The sequence below is a fragment of the Trichogramma pretiosum genome, unplaced genomic scaffold, assembly GCF_000599845.2.
Source record: "Trichogramma pretiosum strain Unisexual culture from Peru unplaced genomic scaffold, Tpre_2.0 scaffold3, whole genome shotgun sequence".
Taxonomy (NCBI): Eukaryota; Metazoa; Arthropoda; class Insecta; order Hymenoptera; family Trichogrammatidae; genus Trichogramma; species Trichogramma pretiosum.
Genome location: NW_019641698.1, coordinates 2,779,874 through 2,802,036, shown reverse-complemented (window position 1 = coordinate 2,802,036; position 22,163 = coordinate 2,779,874). Strand labels below are relative to the sequence as shown.

The window sequence follows — 22,163 nt, the reverse complement described above, 5'->3', positions numbered from 1 at the left end:
TACGTTACGCGCGCGGCCTGCGGTTTTATTGCTACTGGTCAATAAGCATAAAGCAGTATGGTGGGTACACATTTTTTTCCCGAAATTGATTCCAAGAAAATTTACTCAGACACTTCTGATCGTGAAAGTTTATTCGGATGAAGCGATCGACGAAAATGCAAATGTACAAACAATGTTATTAAATACGGAGCTGCCGCTCTTTGTGGCTTTCGAATCGCATGAATTTCATTCCTACGATCGTACAAACGATCCTTTTTTTATTAGCGATCGGTATACAAGATCGTCTCGCTCGATCGTTGCAGAAATGTAATCTTGGGCCGGGCGCGAGCGATCGACTATTCCTCGGCCAGGGACTCCTCTTGCACGCCACTGCTTGCCATCAGCAGCTCCAGCGCCATGCTCAGGTGCCTCTTGAGCTTTTCCAGATCGTCCCGCGTCTCGAACTTGATGTAGGAATAGTCGAGTCTGCGACGGCCGAGATCGTAGTTGGCGTCGTTCGCGCCTCCGTCGCGCTCCTGCTGCAGATGACGCATCAGCATCGCCAGTCCCATATCCGTGATCTCTTCCCAGTCCTGTGCACACATATTGAAACACTTTTTCATTTTTCGATACGTTCACGGCGCAGTCCCGAATATATGTAAATATCCCAGCGGCGCATTATAACGACGTTATCGCGAGAGCGTAGTTATTCATGTGCCATAGGCGATGATTCGTAATATAATGCTGCCGATGATTGATCGGTTGACTAAAGCACAATGCGCGGAGATCAAAAAGTCGCACCGCGGAAAGTTTGTGTAAGACATATTTAGATTAGCCCGAATATCGCGCAAAAAATTGCCGACGAGCGCCAATGCATGGCGGGGCCGCTGCTACAAGTGCGTGCGCACAAGAGCCAATGCAGCCGTACATAATGAATATTAATTATGTCGTATTATGTGCATCGACGTTTAGCGTAGACAAATAAAGAGAAAATAATACTCTGGGATGATTGCGCAACTTTTCACCGACCAAAAATCCGATTAAAAATTATTTTTGCCCTTTGCATATTATTATTATACGTACCAAATCATCGGCCCTCAATTGGGTCGTGTAATTGACGGCCGACTCAAAGAGTCTGCACTTGTCCTCGCCGACGTTGATCTTCAGCAGCAGTATAATCAATTTGAGGGCGGCCTGCAAGTCGTGCGCCGCTCGTTCTCGCTTCTACGCTCGAGTCATGGAGCACAAAAATTCAAATATAACAAACGAAATTCGACGCATACATAAAGAAATTGTAAAATGCTTGAAATGCCGGACGTACCTGCTGCGCAAGCTGCAACTTGTCCAATTGTCCAAAGTAAGCGTCGTAGGTAGCCTCGAGCAAGCTCAACAGTCCTGTGGACATGAGCGAGCGCGAGTTTCGCTCCTTGGTGGCGCGCAGCATTCTCTTCTCGATACTTCTCAATTGGGTCGTCAGTAATCCAATCTCCCTCTACATAGAGAAGCAAATATACGTACATATAATACCATGCGATGTGCAATATGCATTACAAGCAGAGTCGGAATTATCTATTGTAGCGGCTGTATGTGCAAATTAATATTAGCGCGCGCGTCGATCAACATGTTTGTTTGTGGCCGAGCTGCAATTGCCGACAGATTCGCGCCTCGCCTCGCCTATACGCGCGTCTTTTTTCGTATTAACGCGCAATTTGAATAAATGAATGTTGTGTATATAGCGGAGCGCACGCTGCACATTAGATAAGGCCCCCGATCGACCTCTCGCGGTTTCATTTAATGCTCCGATTCATCGTGTTTATGTGGCATTATTCGCGAGTATTATTGCCACGCAGCATCTCCCGGCTCTGTGCGCATTCGTCGATCGACGATCGTTTCATCGTCGCCCGTGGGCGCATATACAATAACGACAATAACACGGGGCTCACCATGGCGGCTTTGATGTCGAGCCTCGTCTCGAAGCAGGCGTCTATCCGGTCGTAGAGCAGCTGCAGGTGCTGCTGGGCCAGGGTACTGCTGAGCTTGAGCTTGGCGACCTTGGCCGAGCCGGACTTGTCCTCGAGGCGCTGGAGCAGCTGCTGCAGCACCAGCGGCAGGGCCAGCGGGTCGCTCGACTGCAGCCGGTAGCGATTCTGCATGAGGCCCGAGCTGACGCTCACCAGGCTGCCCGTGGCCACCTGCTCGATGCCCACCGAGTTGGTCATTTGGCGGGATTGCGAGTCGCCCACGAATTCTGTCGTTCAACGTTCAACGAAAATCCCAATATTCAAGATTATTGTTATCTTACAAAATTCTCCATATACTTTTCGTGTTTTATGCGCTCTACAGAAGCTGGCTAATATTGACAACTTTCAAATACATTTTCTGAGATTTCTATTCTAATTTTTTCTAAAAAAAAAATACTCTATTTACCCACACTGATTATATTTATAAAAATATTGGTAGAAATTTCAAAAATATGCGTTCGAAAATTTCCCTTTTTGCCCTGACCTCGATATCAGTGACCGCTCAAATGACTTTCGAGTGCGATGAAATGAATATAGTTTCGAGGAAATTTTAATTACTTTTTTCGTCGTACTAATTTCAAATTTTCGCACCCGCGCGACCTGATTAAATTTCGTACTTTGTCCGCTATACTCAAAAGTTGTAACGAGATGAAAAAATAATGACGTAATTTGTTTCTTTTGCCGTGTACGCGCGTATAATCTGTTATCGAAATCGTCAAGTTTTTTAAAGTAAAAAAATGATGATTCTCTAACTCGAGCTGGCTCGTTGTAAATCGCAAAATTGAGTCAGAGTTCAGGCGCTCGTCGCTCGAGAGTTGTAATATATGATTTGAAAAATCCACAAAGCCCGCAAAAGTCAAATCATCGGGTATTAAGCCGTCAAAAAAGAATTTCTCGTTTCTCTCCTGTTTTTTTTTTCTTTTACCCATCGAGTTTTCGGCACAAGATAATTACGGCGCACGAGCTCGGTAATGAATCTTCCTCTCATCCCTCTCTCTCTCGCTCTCCTGCATTTATTCCTTTTTTTTTGCTTCTCGTACCGCACACGGACCCACCGCAAACAATGATTATATAGAAAAATGAAAAAGCTCGAACCAGCAGCGTAGTCGAAAGTGCACATGCGTAATATCGCACGCGATGATGATGGACTGCGGATGGACCCGCGCGCGATGCTTAACAAGTCTATATACGTATATATGTAGGACGTGTATAATACCTGGAAAGAGTTGGCTGAAGCCGAGTACCGGCTCGCTGCTCTTGATGGTGATGACGTGCTGGGCCGTGCTCTCGGGCGGCGTCGGCTTCAGCAGCAGCCTCGCCGGCAGCTGTATCTGCTTGTAAACGACCCGCGTCTGGTCGGACTCGTTCTCGTAACTGGCGACGATTTGCACCCGGGATTCGAGCGCCACGCAGTCCGACGTGGCCCCGAGGTACACGAAGATGTCCCTGCTGTGCTTGTCACCTGTAACGATCCACCACTTTATTCTATACACATATTCCTCCGAGTCATTCGAGATAATAGTATAGTTGCCGAGCACTTACGCAGAGTCGGATACTGAAGAAAATCGTCGGAAAGCTTGAGCGGCTCCTCGACCTCCAGAATCACCTGCACGTCCCGCAGGCTCGTGTACGACGCCAACTCGAGACTGATCTTGCACATGCTCGATTGTCTGGCTTTGTTTTCCTCGTTGTTGTCATCGAGCGAGGAGGAGAATCGCGAGGGGCTGGCCTGCATCGGCAGCAGCTCCGGCGAGACGTACACCTGAATGGACAGCTCGGCCTCGAGCATCGCCTCGTCCAGGAGAGGATCGGCAGCACCGCCAGCAGCACCGCCACCGGCAGCCTCTTCCTTCAGCAAGTGGCGCATCTCGAGGAGCTCGCGCTCGGCCGCCACGTAGTCGAAGCCCCGACGATTGACCGGCGGCGCCACGAACAGAGTCGGCTCGGTGCCGAGGTAGCAGACCTCGAGGCGGCCCTCCTCCGACAGAGCGACTATCGCGCCGTCGAGGTTCTGCGCGCAAAAACGAGGTGCAGTGAGATGTATGCATGTAACGCGATGGAATATAATTTCATGAGATGGCGTAACGAGGGAATTTTGCAAACGATTCGCGCGGCAGCAGATCGATGAGGTCGCGTGAGCTGAAAAATGAGCGCATCGCGATCTGTTTTCAATTGGATATAGTGTCGGTGGCTACTACAGTAGTATAGGTCGTTATCGCGCGGCAAAATAAACCGCGACGCGCGCGTTGCCGCAGTACTTATTGTATATAATACCGCAGCGATCGTGTGTAATAATAACGAGCAACACACGTACAACTGCACACGAGCTCTGGGAGAAAACAATTATTTAAAATGCAGCATGGATATGTTTGCTGGCAGATGTATTTCTACGAAGAGCCGCCGCCGCCGCCGTCTTATCCGCACGACGAACTTAATATTGCCGCGGGCCGCGGCTCATACACATGCTATACTTATTTAATCATTAATATAGAGAGGCCTATCTGCAGGCGGCAAGTCGATCGAGTCTCGCGCTCTAGTGGATCGCAGCACGTGTCGGAAGCGTGCCTGCCCGCCCGAGTACACAAGTAGCCATGCACACTGCATTACGCGCGCGCGCGCACACACACACGATCTGTGGGCAATAATAAAATGCAGAGTTCGATCGTCGTCGCTTTATAATTGAGCAAAAATAATCGATGTATATTATATGCGCAGGCGGCACATGCAAACGCAGCCTCGGAGTCGCGCTGCAAATCATCGACGACGCGAATTCAATGATGCCAGCTACTTATATACTTAGCGCCCGCTTAGCGCTTACTAATGTACGATCTGGACCAGCTGATGAGTGAGATTAATTAACGATCGCGATAATAGGATCGCGGGGTCCTTCATATATAAACAATGTTTATTGTGTACGAAATCGATTAACGTTTTAGATCAAAGAGACTCGTTAGAACCGACTGTCGAGCGATGATTGATATACGCAGGCGCAGCAAGTGCTTCCTTCTTCAAACACAGCGAGACTTGACCGTCTTCTCTCCATCGCATATATCGCGTGTATAGTTGTAGAAAAAAATGGAACCATAAGTTTTTTTATACACTAGCTCAATACGAGAATCGTTTGAAAAACAAACGATACAGATCCTTCCCGAATAGCCGAGCGATGAATCACTACTGTGCGCGGCCTTTGAGTATGGACTTCTATTTATACGTAAATATGATGCGCGCAGCCGCACGATGATCTTTTAAGCAAACTTTATAATCCGATTGACCAGAGAAAGGGAAAACACGCGCGAGTACGCTTCATTGCGCATCGCCCGACGTATCCATTTCCCACGCGCTGTCATAACTCGAGATGCGTAACATTAATTCTCATAAAATCATATTTGGTTGGCGCGTAGTAAGCGATCCAAGTCGTGTACGTACAATGCTCTCGCGGTGCATAGCATTCCGATCGTGGTGGGCTCGCGCGATCAGGCGCCACGCGATCGAGCGCGCCAATACGCACAAAACATCATTATACAGGTATTACGAGGGAAATCCGAGAAATTGTGAATCTGCTCGAGTGAATTTAAAAGCGATCGCACACGAGACGAAGATACTTGCTTTATATATACTCATATTTACGCATTAGAATTGCAATGCTAAAAAAGAAGCGAAATGAAATAAAAGCAGAGGAGAGAGAACGATGACCACTGTACGCTCGCGAAAGAAGAGAAAGAGCCACGAGATACAGGCCCGAGATAAGAGTCGATGCACCGCGCGCGCGCACGATCGCTTTTCCTTCTTTTTTTCCGCAGCTGCCCCGGCGCTTGGCACGTATTACAGGGTACATACGTATAGCGCGTCTCGCGCACACACGCGCGTACAACCATACCACGTTCGCCCGGCGCGCGATGTTTTTCTCGAGCAAAAAAAAATAAAAAATAAAGGCAAGAAAAGAAGAAGAGGAGCAAAGAAAAAGAGCAAGAGAAGCTGCTGCTGCTGCTGCTGCTACACACGTCTCACCTTCAATCGAGCCCGAGCAACGGCCACAGGAGCGAATGGTAGCTGGGCCGTCCACTTGAGAGTCGTAGACTCGTAAATCATCATTGTGTTCGTATCGGCAACGAGCATCTCCATTAATTTACCGTCCGGCTCTGCAACATTTAATCGAGCAATGCCAAATGCGCGCAAAGCGATGCAAGCGAGCCATTTAATATCAACTATACGTATGGCTCACACACTCGTATACGATGCATGCACGCATCGAGAAACGAAAGAGAGAAAGAGAAATTCGCTCTTTCGTTTTTTCCTTTTCTTTTTTACTTCTTTTCCACGTTCCCTTGATTTACACGCGTTATTTTCCCGCTCTCGCTCACTCGAGATCGATTATAATCTCACTGTAATATCCGTGTAGGTATACAATAAGAGCTAATTTTCAAATCATTACCTACTCATTATGTATGTTTTCATATGAATGTGTTTTACAAAAATAAAGGAAAGTTTGAAAAATCATTCTCCCACAGCTGAAAGTTCAGTGCGGTAATATTAAAACAACAAAGTTGTTCGGTTGAACGTGGGCATGTTTTTTTTCCACCTTGAATCTCGAGAACTATTCGAGTTTCTAAATTTTGTAAAAATTTTACCGATGTCATAAAAAAATCACGTCAAAATGTATTACGAAGATTGTTTCGCTTTACCCAACAAGCAAAAACCTGACTGGAAATAAATTTTTTCCCTCGTTTGCTGCCTGTTTTATGTGATCCCGTCACGAAAGAAAATTTTCTATACCATATATTTATTAAAAATTTCATAAAAAGTTTTTGAAAAGTTTTTTTCACGCCTATAGAACTTTTTGACAAAAAATTTCCTCGATATAAAAGGGCCATTAGAAAGTCTCTCATTTTTTTATTATAATTTTTTTACTGTATATAACTCACGCATATTGCGCATTGAACACACTTTCAATAGTTCTTTATAATTTTCTACAATGGAAATTTGTTCGTTCACGTATGTTTGTTATTGTTTACGATTTGGTGAACGCTCATGTACGGCGGGAAAACTATGTGCGGGCCGAGAGAGACATTCAGTTAGTTCGTCGTACTCGCTTGAAACAGATGGTAAATCCAATTCGATTTTCTAGCATCGATCTGAATCTGAATTATTTCAGTCAAAATACATATTATTTAATATTTCCTGCTGTTAAATTTATTTTGTTTTAATGTAAACTATTGTTCTACTTGTTATTAATTTTTTAAAAGTATAGCCTATTTTTCGATCCACATTAAATAGATTACTTCCCTTTCCTTCAAAAATTTTCAAAATGCGAAATAATTGCCGGAGTTATTGATCAATTATTTCAAAAACTTGCGTCTACTTGTACAGTTATTTGCACTTTGCCACTTGCAGATTTACAGATTTAATTTTTAAAGCTATTCGCCATCTAGCGGTAAAGGCTCTAAGTGGTATTATTTAATTTAAAGTAGATAAAAACAAGTTTAATTAAACAAAAAAATTAATAATAAAATATTTTATATAGCGCTCTAAAACATAAAAATTGTACGTTTTCCTTTTGTTCTATGCTGTTCTGCAATGAAACATTCTGTGAAACACGAGTAAATACGCATTTTCAAAAAAATACCCGACAGCAAACACAGTAACCCCTTGTTTTGCCGAAAGAGCATGTCCACACCCATTTCCATCAGGGTTTCTATACTTAATGTTAAACTTATTGCAGACGTGTGTCGTTGATTTTTCAAACCGTTTTTTGAAATACCCCAAAGTCAATGATGATTTTTCATAAAAAGCACCTATGATGTAGGCGAAAAAGCAGAGCGGATTGAAGGCGAGTCGCTTGGAAAATTTGATGGACGTGCCGGCGTCGCCGAAGCAGTACAGCGTTCGCTCGCCGAGCACGACGATGCCGACCTCGAAGCTGCTGAGGGTGACGGCCGACAGACCGATCACGGCCTCGCCCAAATTGTAATTCCAATCGGGTCGGACGGCGGGTGCCGAGTCCGTTGCCGCCGCTCGTCTGCTGTCGCTTTCCGCCGCTGCCGCGTCGTCCTTTCGGCCGACCTCGGCGATGTTCTGGTAGCGGTAGCACTCGAGGCTCCAGTCGCTGCCCAGGGTCACGAAGACGTCGTTCTTGGCCACGTAAATCATCGGCTCGGGCAGGAGGCGAGCTTTGAGCGTCCGAGCGAAGGTGAAGACCTCCTGCTCGTAGAAGAGCAGGCTGCCGTCGAGGCACTGGACGCAGAGAAAGTCGCGGCCGCCGAGCCCGCCGAAGGGACCGACGACCAGCGAAGCCGGGAAACGCTTCAAGTGATGCTCGTAGGCGACCTTCAAGCTGCATCGGTCACCTGCAACACGATCATATATCGGTTCAAATCGCGACTCAAACTGGCGCATTATTTTATGGAGATAAATAAACATAAATGTCTCGGCAATTCAATCGCGGCATTCAATGTCAGCTATACTAATTGCCGCGCTCAAAGTCAAGATTAAGATATAAAATCGGTACGTATATAATCGAATGCAGTGCGCGCGCGATTGTAATGAAAATCTCGGTGGTCGCGCGGTGTTTACGATTGGCGGCAACGGCAGCCAATCGACGATCGTTTATCGGCTAATTCAGAATGACAAATTGATCGAGAGATTCTTGGGTCGTTTAGTGCGCGCATACCGATAGATACGGCTACGGGGCACACATTTATACAACAAAACGCTCGGCTCTAGCTTGTTATGTTATATTTCGGTACCTGCACCGCATTAATATTTATAAGTCCAATAAATCAATGCGTTCACGGCGAATCAACGTGTTTATATTCAAACATAGACGCTTTATTGAATATTAAACTCTTTTCGTCAAGGAGATACCAAACTGCCGATCCAAAATGAAAATTTTCGACACGTGCATTTTTTTATGATTCTACTGAAAATTGTGTCCAAGAAGCTACGCGGTTGTCATGGTGACATCGTCTTCAAGTGGAAATCTCAAAAGACGCGCGTTGAAAATGTTCACGTTTAGCTCGGCGCAGTTCGGTATCTCCTTAAAACGATTCCTCGCGCGAGCTCGCCTTTTACATAATATCGCGACTCCGGAGAGGCTATACAATGTTGCTGGAGGCTCGCATAATTTTTCGTTCTACGCTCGCACACGCGCACTACAGCTGTATTATAATTATATCACCTGCTGCTCGCTCGCTCGCGATCGGCAGCTATGTATACGTGTGTAATGTAGCGTCAATGCTGCGCGCTCGCCTCGATAAGCCTCTGCGTGTGCACGTATACACGAGCGCGAGATGATTTCGCAGCTCGTTTAAGGCGCTGCGCGCTCGAGTAATGGTAGCCGAGCGTTTGACGCGATTGCTTTGGCACACGTTACCTACACACACACACACACACACACACACATACATACACACATAAACACACGCGAGGCTTGAGAAACTTTATGAGGCGCCGTTGAAAAAGCGACAGCTCGTTACTTATGCAAATTGACGCTTTTATTTATAAAAGAAGAAGCAAAAAAAAGGTAACAAACAAGATCGCTCTCCTATACATACCTATATTCTACGTATATTATGCGATTTCGAGCGCGAGCGCACACGAGCTTGCTTGTTGAACGCGTCGATCTCTATTATAATGACGGATAGCGCCTGTGAGCGGTCGTATCTCTTTGCTCGCGAGCATTATTATATATCGTACTCGTCGCGCGCCGCTTCGACATGCGCTTGTATGTACACACTTGCGCATTTATGTATAAATTCGATTTCAATTACACACATCGCGTAATCTCTATCCCGGTCGTATGTGTAGCATGATATGCACCGATCTCGATCGAGATAAGTAGGTACACGATTTCAAAAATTTTGCTAAAAAAATTGTCCAAATCATTTAATGTTGAACAGACTGAATATTTTTTTTGTGCTCGTAAGTATGTATGTGAAACGATTTTCAGAGTATTTGTTGAAAGATGAGCAGTTACCGTAATAGAAATGCTCAACATTTATTATGTTTTGCTAACCAAAAAACGACCATTAATTGGCTTTTTTTGGCGATTTCCTGTTACAATTATGTTTAGTACATTACAGAAGTAAAGGAAGTTTTTATTTCCCGCAACTCGTGATAAAAAATAGTGTACAAATAAAAATAAATAATGTACTATTATGCAACTCGTTCGTCATCGAAAAGCTAGAACAACTATGTTTTCATCACTGCGTGCGGAAAGTGCTACTTTCGCGCACGGTTGGCGATTTTAAAATTTACTTTCCGTGCGTTGTAATGAAAATTAGAGTACGCAACTAGGGCGGTTGTCAATCTTGTACTCGCATCTATGCAACACTCGGGCTACTAACTTGACACTCGACAACCTCCCGACCCCGTTGCGTAATGTACTATCTACGCACAGAGTATTGAAAAAATGTTAAACGCGTGTTGATTGACCTGAAAACCAAAATTTAATTGTTTTCAAATATTTAGACTAGTTTTTGACCTCTTTAAGTACGATAATACTACTTCAGGTCTTTACTAGGGCTGTGCGAGTACTCGAAAAAACTCGACTCGTCGAGTTCGAGTTTTTTCCTCGAGTTCGAGTCGAGTACTCGATTTTTTGAGTACTCGAGTTTTTTCGGGTACTCGAGTTTTTTCGAGTAATCGAGTTTTTTCGAATACTCGCAATATATTTAAGTTTTAAGTGAATAAATGATGAATTAACAGTCTCTAGACCCCTCCTTTTGTGTGTACGTGATTGTAAGTGTGATGAAGTGCGGTACAATTAAATTATTTTCTTCTTCCAATCCAATCCACTGCGAATATCAAACTTATAAGCATGTACACACAAAGAGAGGTGGTCTAGAAACTGTTGATTCACCATTTATTTACTTAAAAATTAAATACATGGCGAGTACTCGAAAAAAATCGATTATTCGAAAAAACTCGAGTACTCGAATTTTCCCGACTCGACTCGAACTCGACTCGAACTCGGCGAGTCGAGTTCGAGTCGAGTAAAACTCGAAAAATCGGATACTCGCACAGCCCTAGTCGTTACCACTAGGTGTCCAGTGCATATATTTAAATCTAAAAGCGTTATGAAATTATTGGATATTTTAAAAGTTACACCCTGGAAATAAAATAGGGCATTTTCTTTAGTTACATTTTTGAAAAATATAGGTAAAATATTTTTTCACTCCAATTTCGATTCAGTTTTAATGACATGCCAGTGCCCATGTCGGCGCTGCTAATAAATGTAAATAAAATCCATTTCAAATTAAAATACTCAATGTGGCTGCTAATTATAGCTCGTCAAAGTCGAACTATGGATTATCAAATCATTGAAAATATATCACGAACTCGCAACACAATGTGTGTCAATTATATCACCAAAAAATCAATTAGCTTACCTAGTCGATTTGTCAGAAAATTGGCCGTTTATTAATTATGTATGCAGTTGTACATCGAGTTGACGATACGCCAAAAAATCACGCACGAGGAATGTACGCGCGAATATCTAAGATAATGCAAATTATTCGGGAAGGCTCGCTATTCGAGTTTTTTTCACTTTATTTTTCTTATTTTGTTTGGTTTATAGCCTGCGTCAAATTCAATTATTTACGACGCCATATCGGAGCGGGATATATACATTTATTCGCGTGTAAGCGCGCGCGCGCAATATAGATATAGGCTCCGAGCGGTCGCGTTACGTACCTTGTCTTCCTTTTTTCGGAGCGTCTCTTTTCCGATATGCATATAACACATTCGTTAATGTACGAATACGATCCCGTTGATTGGATTTTCTTGCAGCCGCACGAGGTAAGACGAAACAAAAAAAAAAAAATTCGTCACCTCGTGCGCGTCTACGATGCAGCGTATCGATAAGTGAAACAGTTATGTGCTGAAAAATGTCGCGACTCTGCAAAATTATGCATTCATCGGATTCTAATGTTGTTTTGGCTCGAACGATCGGAAAACGAGTCGCGTGTATAGGCATATAGTCATTCCGAACGAACGAGTACAATCGTGATAGATGTGAGCGATCGATCCTTCGGCGCGAGCTCGTTATCGAGAATCAGTAGCCACGCTCAACCGATCAGTGAAACTAGTGTATTTAAAGACAGATAACTAGATGAACGATCGCGTAGGTACAATTACGAGTAGCCATGAAAATGTTAAAACTATTGGAAACGCACTGTACGTTCTCTATGTACGAGCATGTACGACGTATCCGATGCTTCGATCGATCCGAGACATTTCATAATTTCGAATTTCTTCACGCGTACAAAATTACATACATTATGTAGATCGTTTACGCAAAAGTTGCCATCTGCATAAAATAAACGTAACTGCTTGTCTATATAATGATAACATGAGATCGTACGATAAGCGCTGCGTCTTATCATCGTTTGCCAGTATTATAATAATGTGCGTATGATGATTAGTCAAGGCGTTTTAATCGGTGTAACATCGAGAGGATAAAGCGACGCAGAGAGAGAGAGAGAGAGAGGTAGGTGCAAGAAGCGGCCACCTGCGACACACGCACACATTATTGCACGCATTAAGACGCGATCGCGAGCGCCCGCACATACGCAGCGAGAGCATTAGAGAGTGAGAAAGAGCGATAATTGTTCGAGAGAGAGAGAGAGAGAGAGAGAGAGAAATCTCGCGAAACGTTCGCGACGCTCGTCGAGATATGCACGCGCGATCAGTTGCGCTGCGGGTATATACCTGGTAGAGCACACCGCTGCCGCCGCTGCAACAGCGGCGCGACGACGACAAGGACCTTTGTCACGGATAGATCGACTGTTCAATTTATATATAAAGGATATTAAGCCATTAACAAGCAGCTGAATTCGAGGTAAGTTGAAAATTTTGCACGAATTTCGCACGAGTTCGTAACGCGAGTCTCTTCGCTTCAGCTGGCCAAATTATCGCTATCCAACAAACGCGGCGAATGATCGATTCGCCGGCTGTACGCAACCTCACGAATCAAGAAAATATCGCTTTTTTTTTAACTCTTCGCGATCGAAATCAGATGCAAAGCGAAAATAGGAGTCGCGCGTTCGGATCAATCATTTTCGCCTGAATAAGCACATAATCCATGAAATTAACGATCGTAACAGCTATGAATACATAATTAATAAAGACGTACACTGAAACGGCGAACGAGTGAGCCGCACACAGCGTCGTGAATACGACACTCAAACTGCCGTGGCGCTGCTAACTAAACGTCATCGTGTGCTAGATACTCGATGGTCGAGTAACCGTCCCGCGCCACACGTGTGATTCTCCCGCTTTAAAGACAAAGCACGACACACACTTTTGCAAGAGTTTTAAAGACTCTGAAGTATCGTGCAAAAACATACGATTGTATCGTGAGTTGCATTTCTGCAAATCTTTATCGCACTGCTGTTATTATTGTTGCTATATACGTGTATATATACGTGTATACATAATCATCGTGTATAATTATTAAGTTTATTCAGTGCCGCGTGCGTTATTTATAAATCTAACCAACAACTTCGATCTGAATTGGTGATTGTTTCAAAATACTCCTGTATTAGTCTCCAGCATGGATTCTTTTGAAAAAGAATATCCAGATTTGGCAGATGTTTGCAAACACTTTTGGGGTAAGTAAGCATAAATATAGGACTAAACTTCTTACATCTATAGCCTTTATTTTTTTCATTTTAATCTTTCTTAGATTGCGGAATAGAGTCAGAGCAATTTTACACAGTTGAAATTTCAAATATTGAGTCACTTTTAAAGCCTTTCTCAATAAGTAAAAAAAATTCATTTATCTCATCTTATTTTTTTGAGAAAAATTTACATTTGGATAGAAATAGTGAATCCTCTTCAAATACTAACAATAATATTATAAATAATAAGAGACCACATTCACCAGAAGATACTATTGTAGCAGAAATTGATAATCCCTGTAAGCGATCAAATTTAGAAACACCAGTGGAAGGTTTTAATTTTTTTTTCCATCTCTATAGATTATTTTTAATTTTTGTTGTTGATCTGATTAAAGTATGTATTACAGAACCATTTACTTTTAAAAAAAATGAAATTTATTATTTAATTGAGGGCAGTGACCAAGGGAATTTTATTTTGAGAAAATATGAAAAATTTGGAAAAGTCGACTTTTCTAAAGTTATTCCCATTGTTATATACAGATACATTAATAAAGACCCTCTGTTTTATATGTAAGTCACTCCAGGCATTATATATTTAAATGTTGTCACTAACGTAAAGAAAATAAACTTATTTTAAAGTTTATATTAAATGTTTAATATTTATTAGCAGTATTTTTCTTAATACTTGACAGGATTTCAAGTCAAGTATGTAAAACCAAGGGATGCTTTGCCAAATCAACAACTTTGAAATTTACTCTTCAACTACTTTATGTTAAAAATAGACCTTTTCTTACTAATTGTAGATTAAGAGTTTCATTTCTATGTGTACTCTCTATTATTTAACTGTGATTTTTATGCTTTAATTCTATGTAAATTATAATGTATGTGTAGAAAACTTTTGTAGTGATTTGAACTTACAAATTTGTTCATGTTTAATAAAATAGTTTTAATGTAATCAATTGCAGAATAACTACTCCTGTTTTCGTGTGGTTGCGTGATCAACTGGCTGAAGTTTTCCCAACCACTGAAAAAGATTTGTGGTACATAGAACACGCCAAAAGCACCAGCACCACCTTGGAAGTATCTGAGGGAGGAAAATTGTATTGGTCCTATAAAGAAGTTAGAAGAAAGTATCGAAAAGTAGGAATTATCGTCGACGACGACGACGACATTGAAGAAAATGCCACTGATAAAGCAGCTTCAATAAGTACAGAGTCTGCCAAAAAACGTAAGTTTTAAAAATTGGTCATGTACTTCAAATTGTTACATGAATATTTTGTATCTTTAGTTTGCTAATATACATGCATTTATTTTTATCTAATTTTTATCTAATATTTTCAAACACGCATAAAAATGACAATGTATAATAAATTAATATTTTATTATGTATTTTACAGAGCTTTTTGCTTCATTTTACGACTGCTTGATTGATGCCGATCGAGAAAAGTATAACGACGTTATAGTTTCAGCAAGGTGGACAGACACTTTCAAGCAGAGGATCGATTTGTTGTGTAAAAAAGAAGGAAAAAATTTCCTATTAACACCGACACTTTATGTTCATTCGTTTAAATGCCTTCTAGATCACTCGTCAATATCATTGGTAATCTACCACTTTATAAAATATAGATCTTTGAATTGTTTACAAATATTATAATTATTATTATGTTACATGGTCTCTTGCAGTTGGTATCTGATTTTGAGACTATAATTAACGAATTTTATATTTCTACTAAAATAACTACCGAGTTTTATGCAAGAAGTGAAACTTTTTTTGAAACTCAATGGCCAATCATCGCTGAAAAATTTATGGCAATTGTGAAAGTTGCCTCTGGCCAAAACATAAAAAATTTCAAGAAAAAGCACCAACCTTTAATAGATGCAGGTAATTAATTTATTTCATGTAAATATTTGATAATCGATGTCAGTGCATCTTTATAATTATATCTGTTTGCTTCATTTGTACAGGTAAACATGACAATCTATTGGCTCTTTTCGCTTTGCCATGGTACTTGAACAACACTCACGAAGGGATCACTAGAAAGCAAGCTGCAGATGCTTTTTTTCTACATCTTAAGGTAAGCTTCTCTACCCATACTTTATTCTAATTTTCTTCATTCTTATTTTTAATTACACAAATACTTTTTTACAGGATGATTCAAATTTAGCTGTAGATAGGGAGAATCACGAAAAAACTCTAGAAAAACTTTCTATTAGGATACCTTTGTATGTAATTTTATGTGGAACGATTGAATCAATTTCAAAATCTTATCTTGTATTTAATGGAACTATTATAAGTTATTCTAATCCGTTCAAAGCTATTTTAACTTGCATTAAGTGTCAAGCAGCTCTGCGTTCATGGCCCATTGCCTGTGAGCCAATTCATGCTTTTTTTCAATTTATTATCTATAAGATACCGATGAATAAGAGCTTATTTTTTGTCTATAAGACTCATGCTGTGACAAAAAACTTAATTGAAAAATTGCAAATAAATAAGAAATAAGGTTTTTTTTCAAATGTTAATTAATTTTTAAATTAAACATCACATCCTTTTGAAACATATGTACAGATATAATAATACAGATTTGTATTTTATCAGATGTAAATTTCATTTTTAAGTAAAAATCACGTATTTGTTAAATACAATACAAAAATAATACAAATTTGTATTCTATTGTTATTATTTATAGCCCTATCTTTGAATCTTTATTATCATGGATCTTTTTTTCTTAATCAAAGAACTTTTAATTTTTATTTTAAATATTTATGCAGATTCTAACTTGCCTAGATCGGTTGTTGATACCGTGATTGATTTTTTTGATAAATTTAATCAAAATCATTTCATACCATCTCTTCGAGCAGATATTTTAGAAGCATTAGAAAATGAACAATTGTCAGAGAGAACTAAAATGAAGTTAAATTCCGTTTTTGACGATTATAAAACGTTGTTTGTTCCACTTAATACAGAGGATAATAGATTCAATTTATTACGTAAAATCAATTATCGTAATCCGCAGGTTCCTGAGATAGGAAATGTATTAGAAAAAAAATCGGAAGGGAATCACACTTATGTTAGTTTCGACCCAGTATTTGCTCTTGTGATGCCTTTAAAGATCACTTTAAAACATTTTCTGGAAATTCCAAATGTTTTTAATTCCATAATGGAATATAGATCCAAATTACTTGAGGAAAATAATCCCCTTATTATAAAAAATATTATTCAAGCTGATTTATTCAGGCAAAAATATATCCCAAAACATTGTCAAGATATTGTGATTCCATATTTCATTTATTTTGATGAATGTGAATGCGGAAATGCACTGGGCAGCTGTGCAGGTAAAAATAAAATGTCAGCGGTCTACTCTCAAATAGCGTGTCTACCTCCTAGTATTGCTTCTCGTCTATGTGCGATTTTTCTTAGCTTATTAATGCATTCTAAACAGCAGAAAAAGCTTTCGAACAGGGAGACCTTCCATAAATTGGTCGATGAGGCTAATGACCTCAGGCAAAATGGAGTGAAAATCTGTGTTGATTCTAAATCGTTCGTAGTTAAATTTGAATTGCTATTGGTGTTAGGTGATAATTTAGGCTTGAATGATATTTTTGGTTTTACGAAATCATTCACAACCGATTTTTACTGCAGAATTTGTAAACTCACTAATGAAGAAGCTAGCCTCGCAACTATTGAAGTAAAATCAAAAATTCGAAAACGTGATGATTATGATTTAGACGCTAAAATAAAAAATGTCAATGAATCCGGAATAAGAGAAGCTTGTATTTTCCACGAAATTCAAAACTTTCACATCACGGAAAATACAAGCATAGACATTTTGCACGATTTCTTGGAGGGCGTGTGCTCTTATGATATACATCAAATTTTAAAAGTTTTTATCTTCGATAAAAAAATTTTTAAATTGAACGACCTCAATGAACAAATAGAATGTTTTGAATATAAACACACTGGTTGTAACAAACCACCACCAATAAAAGAGAATCATCTAAAACAACGGTTCAATTTAAAAATGTCCGCTTCCGAAATTTCATGCCTCACACGATACTTACCTTTATTTATTGGACATTTCGTGGAAGAGGAAGATGAGCATTGGCAATTATTTATTTTACTTCGCCGAATTTTTGATATTTTAGCATGCCATTTTGTTCGACGAGATAATGAAAGTTATTTGCAATCATTGATCGAAGAACATCATGAGCTTTACATTAAATTATTCGGTCCTTTAAAGCCCAAACATCATTTTTTAATACACTATCCTCGATTATTGACACTATTAGGACCATGTGTCAATTACTCGACCATGCGTTTCGAGTCACGTCATCGACCGATCAAATCCGTAGTAACTTCTACAAGCTGCAAAAAAAATCTGTTGTACACAATTGGAGTAAAAGAGCAATTGCGTCTGTGCCAAATCATAAATAATCAGATTTTTATAGAAAATGAATCAGATAGAGAAGATTGCTTCAATATGCTAAAAATTGAGTTAGAAGGCATTAACTATGAAGTAGGAATGTTTTTACCAATTAATATACAACAGCATAATAAATTATTTGGTAAAATCATAAATATCGTAAGAATCAATAAAAAATGTTATTTTACTATGGAAACTTACGAGGAAAAAGATTTTGATTCGCACTACTATGCGTACGTGGTGCGGAGAGTGAACGAAGATCTGTCAATTTTTTCCAAGAAAATATGTTCCGAAACTACCGGAATATTATTTAAAAAATACTGCGGTGAAAAGTATGAAAAATTACTATGTTTCCCATCTGCTATTTAAATTAATTTTTCTATGTATGACTAAATGTAAGATTTCGAAATAAAGATCTAAAATTCTACAGTAAGATTGAAAAAAGGGGTTTGTTTATTTACAACTAAAATTTATGCATAAATACATATTTATGTAATATTAATATTCATAATGTATTAGCCGATGAACTACATATAAATACTTAAACAATATGCGTCTAACATAATAAATTTTAAGTATTTAAAAGAGCAAACTCAAGGCTCTCCGGTAATATCGCATCCTCCTTGTATACACCGTTTGGTACTCGATTCATCGTGTGTACAGCACACGACGCAACGAGGGAACAGTCCCGCCACCAGTCCGAGTGACCTATACTCGAATTATGACGAGACAACACTCGATATCGATGTTCCGAAACTCGAGAGTGCTCGAGTATCTGCGCGCTGATCGTCGCGTGACTAGTGCTCGTTCGCCGTTTCAGTGTACATCACTGATATCTCAATTGTCGCTTATCGCGCGCAGCTGTAAATAGGTCAATCGCTCTTCTTCAAACTCTCGACTCGCGACTAATTCTCGGCACGTTTCGTACGCGCGTGAGCACATCGCGTAGTAAATCGCAGCTGAAATTTTAAAACGATTACGATCTCTCAGCTTCTCGACGTTTGTCTGCATACAGATATATCCAAGGACGATATGACGATGAGCTCGACGTGCCCGCTGGACACTTGCTTGAGCGCTGCATCGGCCAACGCCAGCAGCGGCTCGCTGATCTTCACCCAACTGCTGCAGACGCTGCTGGTGTCCCATTGCGCCCTGCAGAGCGAGCGATTCTCCTATCCGCAAGACCGCAGCCGAGAGATCGTCGACGAAAATCCGGACTTTGACTTCATCGTGGTCGGTGGGGGCTCGGCCGGTTCGGTGCTGGCCAGTCGACTGTCCGAGCTGGCCCGCTGGCGGGTCCTGCTGATCGAGCGGGGCACCGATCCCTCCCCCATGAGCGATGTGCCGGCCATGTTTTACAATCTGCTCGGCACGACCGAGGACTACGGCTACAGGGCCGAGCCCGACTCGAGATTCTGCCGCGGCACGAGGAGCAAAGCCTGCCCCTGGCCACGGGGCAAGGCCCTCGGGGGCAGCTCCGCGATCAACGCCATGCTCTGGATACGCGGCAACGATCGCGACTTCGACACCTGGGCCGAGTTGGGCAACCGAGGCTGGAGCTACCGCGACGTGCTGCCGTATTTCAAGAAGGCCGAGAATTACGACCCGCGACTGGCCGACGAGTTTGGCCGCGAGCTCTTCGGCGTGGGGGGTCCTCTCAACGTCAGATCGTACAATTACTCCGAGACGGCTTTTCAGGACGTTTTCTTGCGGGCCGCCAAGGAGGCTGGACTGCCGATCGCGCCCATGTTCAATGGGGAGCAGTGGCTGGGTTACGGTCGAGCTTTCGGTACCCTCGACAACGGCGTGCGCCAAAATGCGGCCAGAGCCTACCTCAAGGTGGCGAAGGATCGCAAGAATCTCTACGTCATGAAATCCGCGAGGGTCGACAAGATAACTTTTAGCGGAAAAAGAGCCACGGGTGTACGAGTCACTCTGGAAAACGGCGAAAAAGTCGAGCTGCGAACCAAAAAGGAAGTGATCCTGTCGGCGGGTAGCATCAACAGTCCGCAGATTTTGATGTTGTCGGGAATCGGTCCTCGCGAACACCTTCGCGAGCTCGGCATCGACATAATCGCCGATTTACCGGTGGGCAAACATCTCGAGGATCACATCATGTGGCCGGGCGTCCTTTTGAAATTCCAAAACAAGACCTCGTCGCCGATAGCTCCGAGCCTCGTCTTCGACTGGGCCTATCGTTACCTGCTCGAACGCAAGGGAGAGTTCGCGTCGACGGGCGGTCTGGACTTTCTCGGATTTTTCAATACGAAAAACGCCTCGGACGATTATCCGGACATTCAGTTCCATCACTCGCTGATACCTCGGTATCAAGATTTCAAGATCGATACCGTCGCCGCTGCCTTAGATTTTAACCAGCATCTATCCAATGAACTAAAGAAACTCCTTCGAGACAGCGATCTCATTTTCGTTTGTCCAACGCTGATCAATCCCAAAAGTGTGGGCTACTTGAAGCTGAAATCGAGCGAGCCCGAGGACGACGTGAGCATATTCGCCAATTACTTCGATCGCAGCGACGACGTGGAAACGATGCTGGATTCGATGAAAATCGTGCGAGCTTTACTAAGCACGGAGACCTTCGAGAAATTGGGAATAGAACTCGTTCAGCTGGAAATTCCGGAATGCTCGACGCACCCAGTCGATTCGAGGGAGTACTGGGAGTGCAATTTGCGCTACACCAGCGGCACCCTCTATCATCCGGTGGGCACGTGCAGAATGGGACCCGCCAACGGCAACGATTCGGTCGTCGATTCGGCCAACTTGAAGGTTCACGGCGTCGAGGGCTTGAGAGTCATCGACGCCTCCGTCATGCCAAAGATTACGAGTGGAAACACAAACGCGCCTACGATCATGATCGGGGAAAAGGGCGCCGATCTCATCAAGCTCGACTGGTTAGCTAAAGATGAATTATAATGTAAATGATTTTGTATAGTTATCTATTTCATAGTACCTGTTATATGTCATTGATGATTTTTTTCATTTCAAGTGCATTCGTTTCATGTAAATAGTTTTCCACAATAAAGTCATATTTTTTAACCAAGTAAATATAAGAAAGTTATCCGATTTTCAGGACTACATAAATAAATTTGATTCACCGTATCAATCATGCACTTTCGTAACTCTTTCTCTCCCAGTAGATGCAGAGCACGCTATTATATTCGTATGAATGTTTTCTATTCTTCTTTTATTTTTTTTCCTGGACTAACTCCTATAAAACATTTTTTGCGGTAGCTTGGGGTATTTTTTCATTTCCTTTGCGAGAAAATATCGTTTGCTGACAGTTTGGTCAAACATAGTCACCGCAAGAAGCATAGGCAAGTATTTCTTCGCAATAATTATGCGCGTGTGTGTGCGCGCCTTCGCAATAAAATGCGCAATTTCATTATACCCCTTGTGCAGTCCATTTGCAATGTATGTGCACAACAGTTGCGAAGTTCGCAGAGACCTTGCTCTGTTCAGCAAAAAAGAGCTCTACTCTGCTCAAGAGTGAGAGTAATGTCAAGGCATATTCTATTGGTATACGTATTGCGAATTCACGCATGGGTCATTATATTGATAGAACAGCTTACTCGACGATCATTTTGCATTTTTCAAATTCCTCGTTTTTCTCTTGAGCCGATGATCTAATTCTTGTGTGCAAAACGTTGATTTATTTGTTAAATTTTTACTTATTAATTTTTATTTGTTAACAAAATCATTAAAAAAGGGGAGAGTGTGGCTCATTTTAAACAACTTTTTTCCTTTTTTAAGATTTCTAGTTTTTAGTACAATAAAAATAATATTACTGATTGTAAGTTCAAAAATGTAAAAGTACGTAATTTCAAGAGTATTTGAAGTTTTCATCAAAAAATTTTTATATATACACCTTTGATGTAACTTTTAACAAGATTATCTCATACTGAAAATTCAAAATGCCATCATTATAGTTTATTAGTTTCTTACGGTACTGATGTAAAGGAATCATTTAAGGAATTTCAAAAACTACTTTTTTCAATAAAAATTAAAATTTTGAAATTTCTCGTTTCGAAAGCTGAGAATATCGAGAAACGATACAAGAAATTGAGAAATTGTACACTATAGAAAATGTTCTTAATTTTAAGAATTTT

At 41.2% G+C, this 22,163-nt stretch overlaps 2 protein-coding genes across 3 annotated transcripts in view; one reads left to right on the top strand and one right to left on the bottom strand.

The window, feature by feature from the left end:
- Positions 1 to 278: 278 nt before the first annotated feature.
- LOC106650312 (protein PTHB1) overlaps positions 279 to 22,163 on the bottom strand; it is a 31,113-nt gene continuing 9,228 nt past the window's right edge. Inside the window, exons 3-10 of the mRNA XM_014368241.2 lie at positions 7,793 to 8,344; positions 6,009 to 6,139; positions 3,543 to 4,011; positions 3,217 to 3,462; positions 1,923 to 2,227; positions 1,301 to 1,471; positions 1,063 to 1,203; positions 279 to 572 (exon numbers count right to left, since the gene is read on the bottom strand). Of these exons, the coding sequence (XP_014223727.1) occupies positions 336 to 572; positions 1,063 to 1,203; positions 1,301 to 1,471; positions 1,923 to 2,227; positions 3,217 to 3,462; positions 3,543 to 4,011; positions 6,009 to 6,139; positions 7,793 to 8,344 (2,252 nt within the window). The 3' untranslated portion in view covers positions 279 to 335. The remainder of the gene's footprint in view (positions 573 to 1,062; positions 1,204 to 1,300; positions 1,472 to 1,922; positions 2,228 to 3,216; positions 3,463 to 3,542; positions 4,012 to 6,008; positions 6,140 to 7,792; positions 8,345 to 22,163) is intronic.
- Positions 12,753 to 20,970, top strand: LOC111694393 (glucose dehydrogenase [FAD, quinone]-like). 2 transcript variants are annotated; one of them, XM_023462382.1, is made up of 2 exons: positions 12,753 to 12,837; positions 19,055 to 20,970. In XM_023462382.1, exon 2 carries the CDS (start codon positions 19,072 to 19,074, stop codon positions 20,968 to 20,970), a length of 1,899 nt encoding a protein of 632 aa, XP_023318150.1. In that variant the 5' UTR covers positions 12,753 to 12,837; positions 19,055 to 19,071. The 2 variants fall into 2 exon arrangements, 1 of the variants encoding a protein (XP_023318150.1); XR_002763617.1 differs by lacking the exon at positions 19,055 to 20,970 and adding an exon at positions 14,584 to 14,669 and having other exon boundaries at positions 12,757 to 12,837.

Coding starts and splice junctions, on each gene's coding strand:
- LOC111694393 (XM_023462382.1), top strand. CDS start 19,072: ATGACGATGAGCTCGACGTGCCCGCTGGACACTTGCTTGAGCGCTGCA.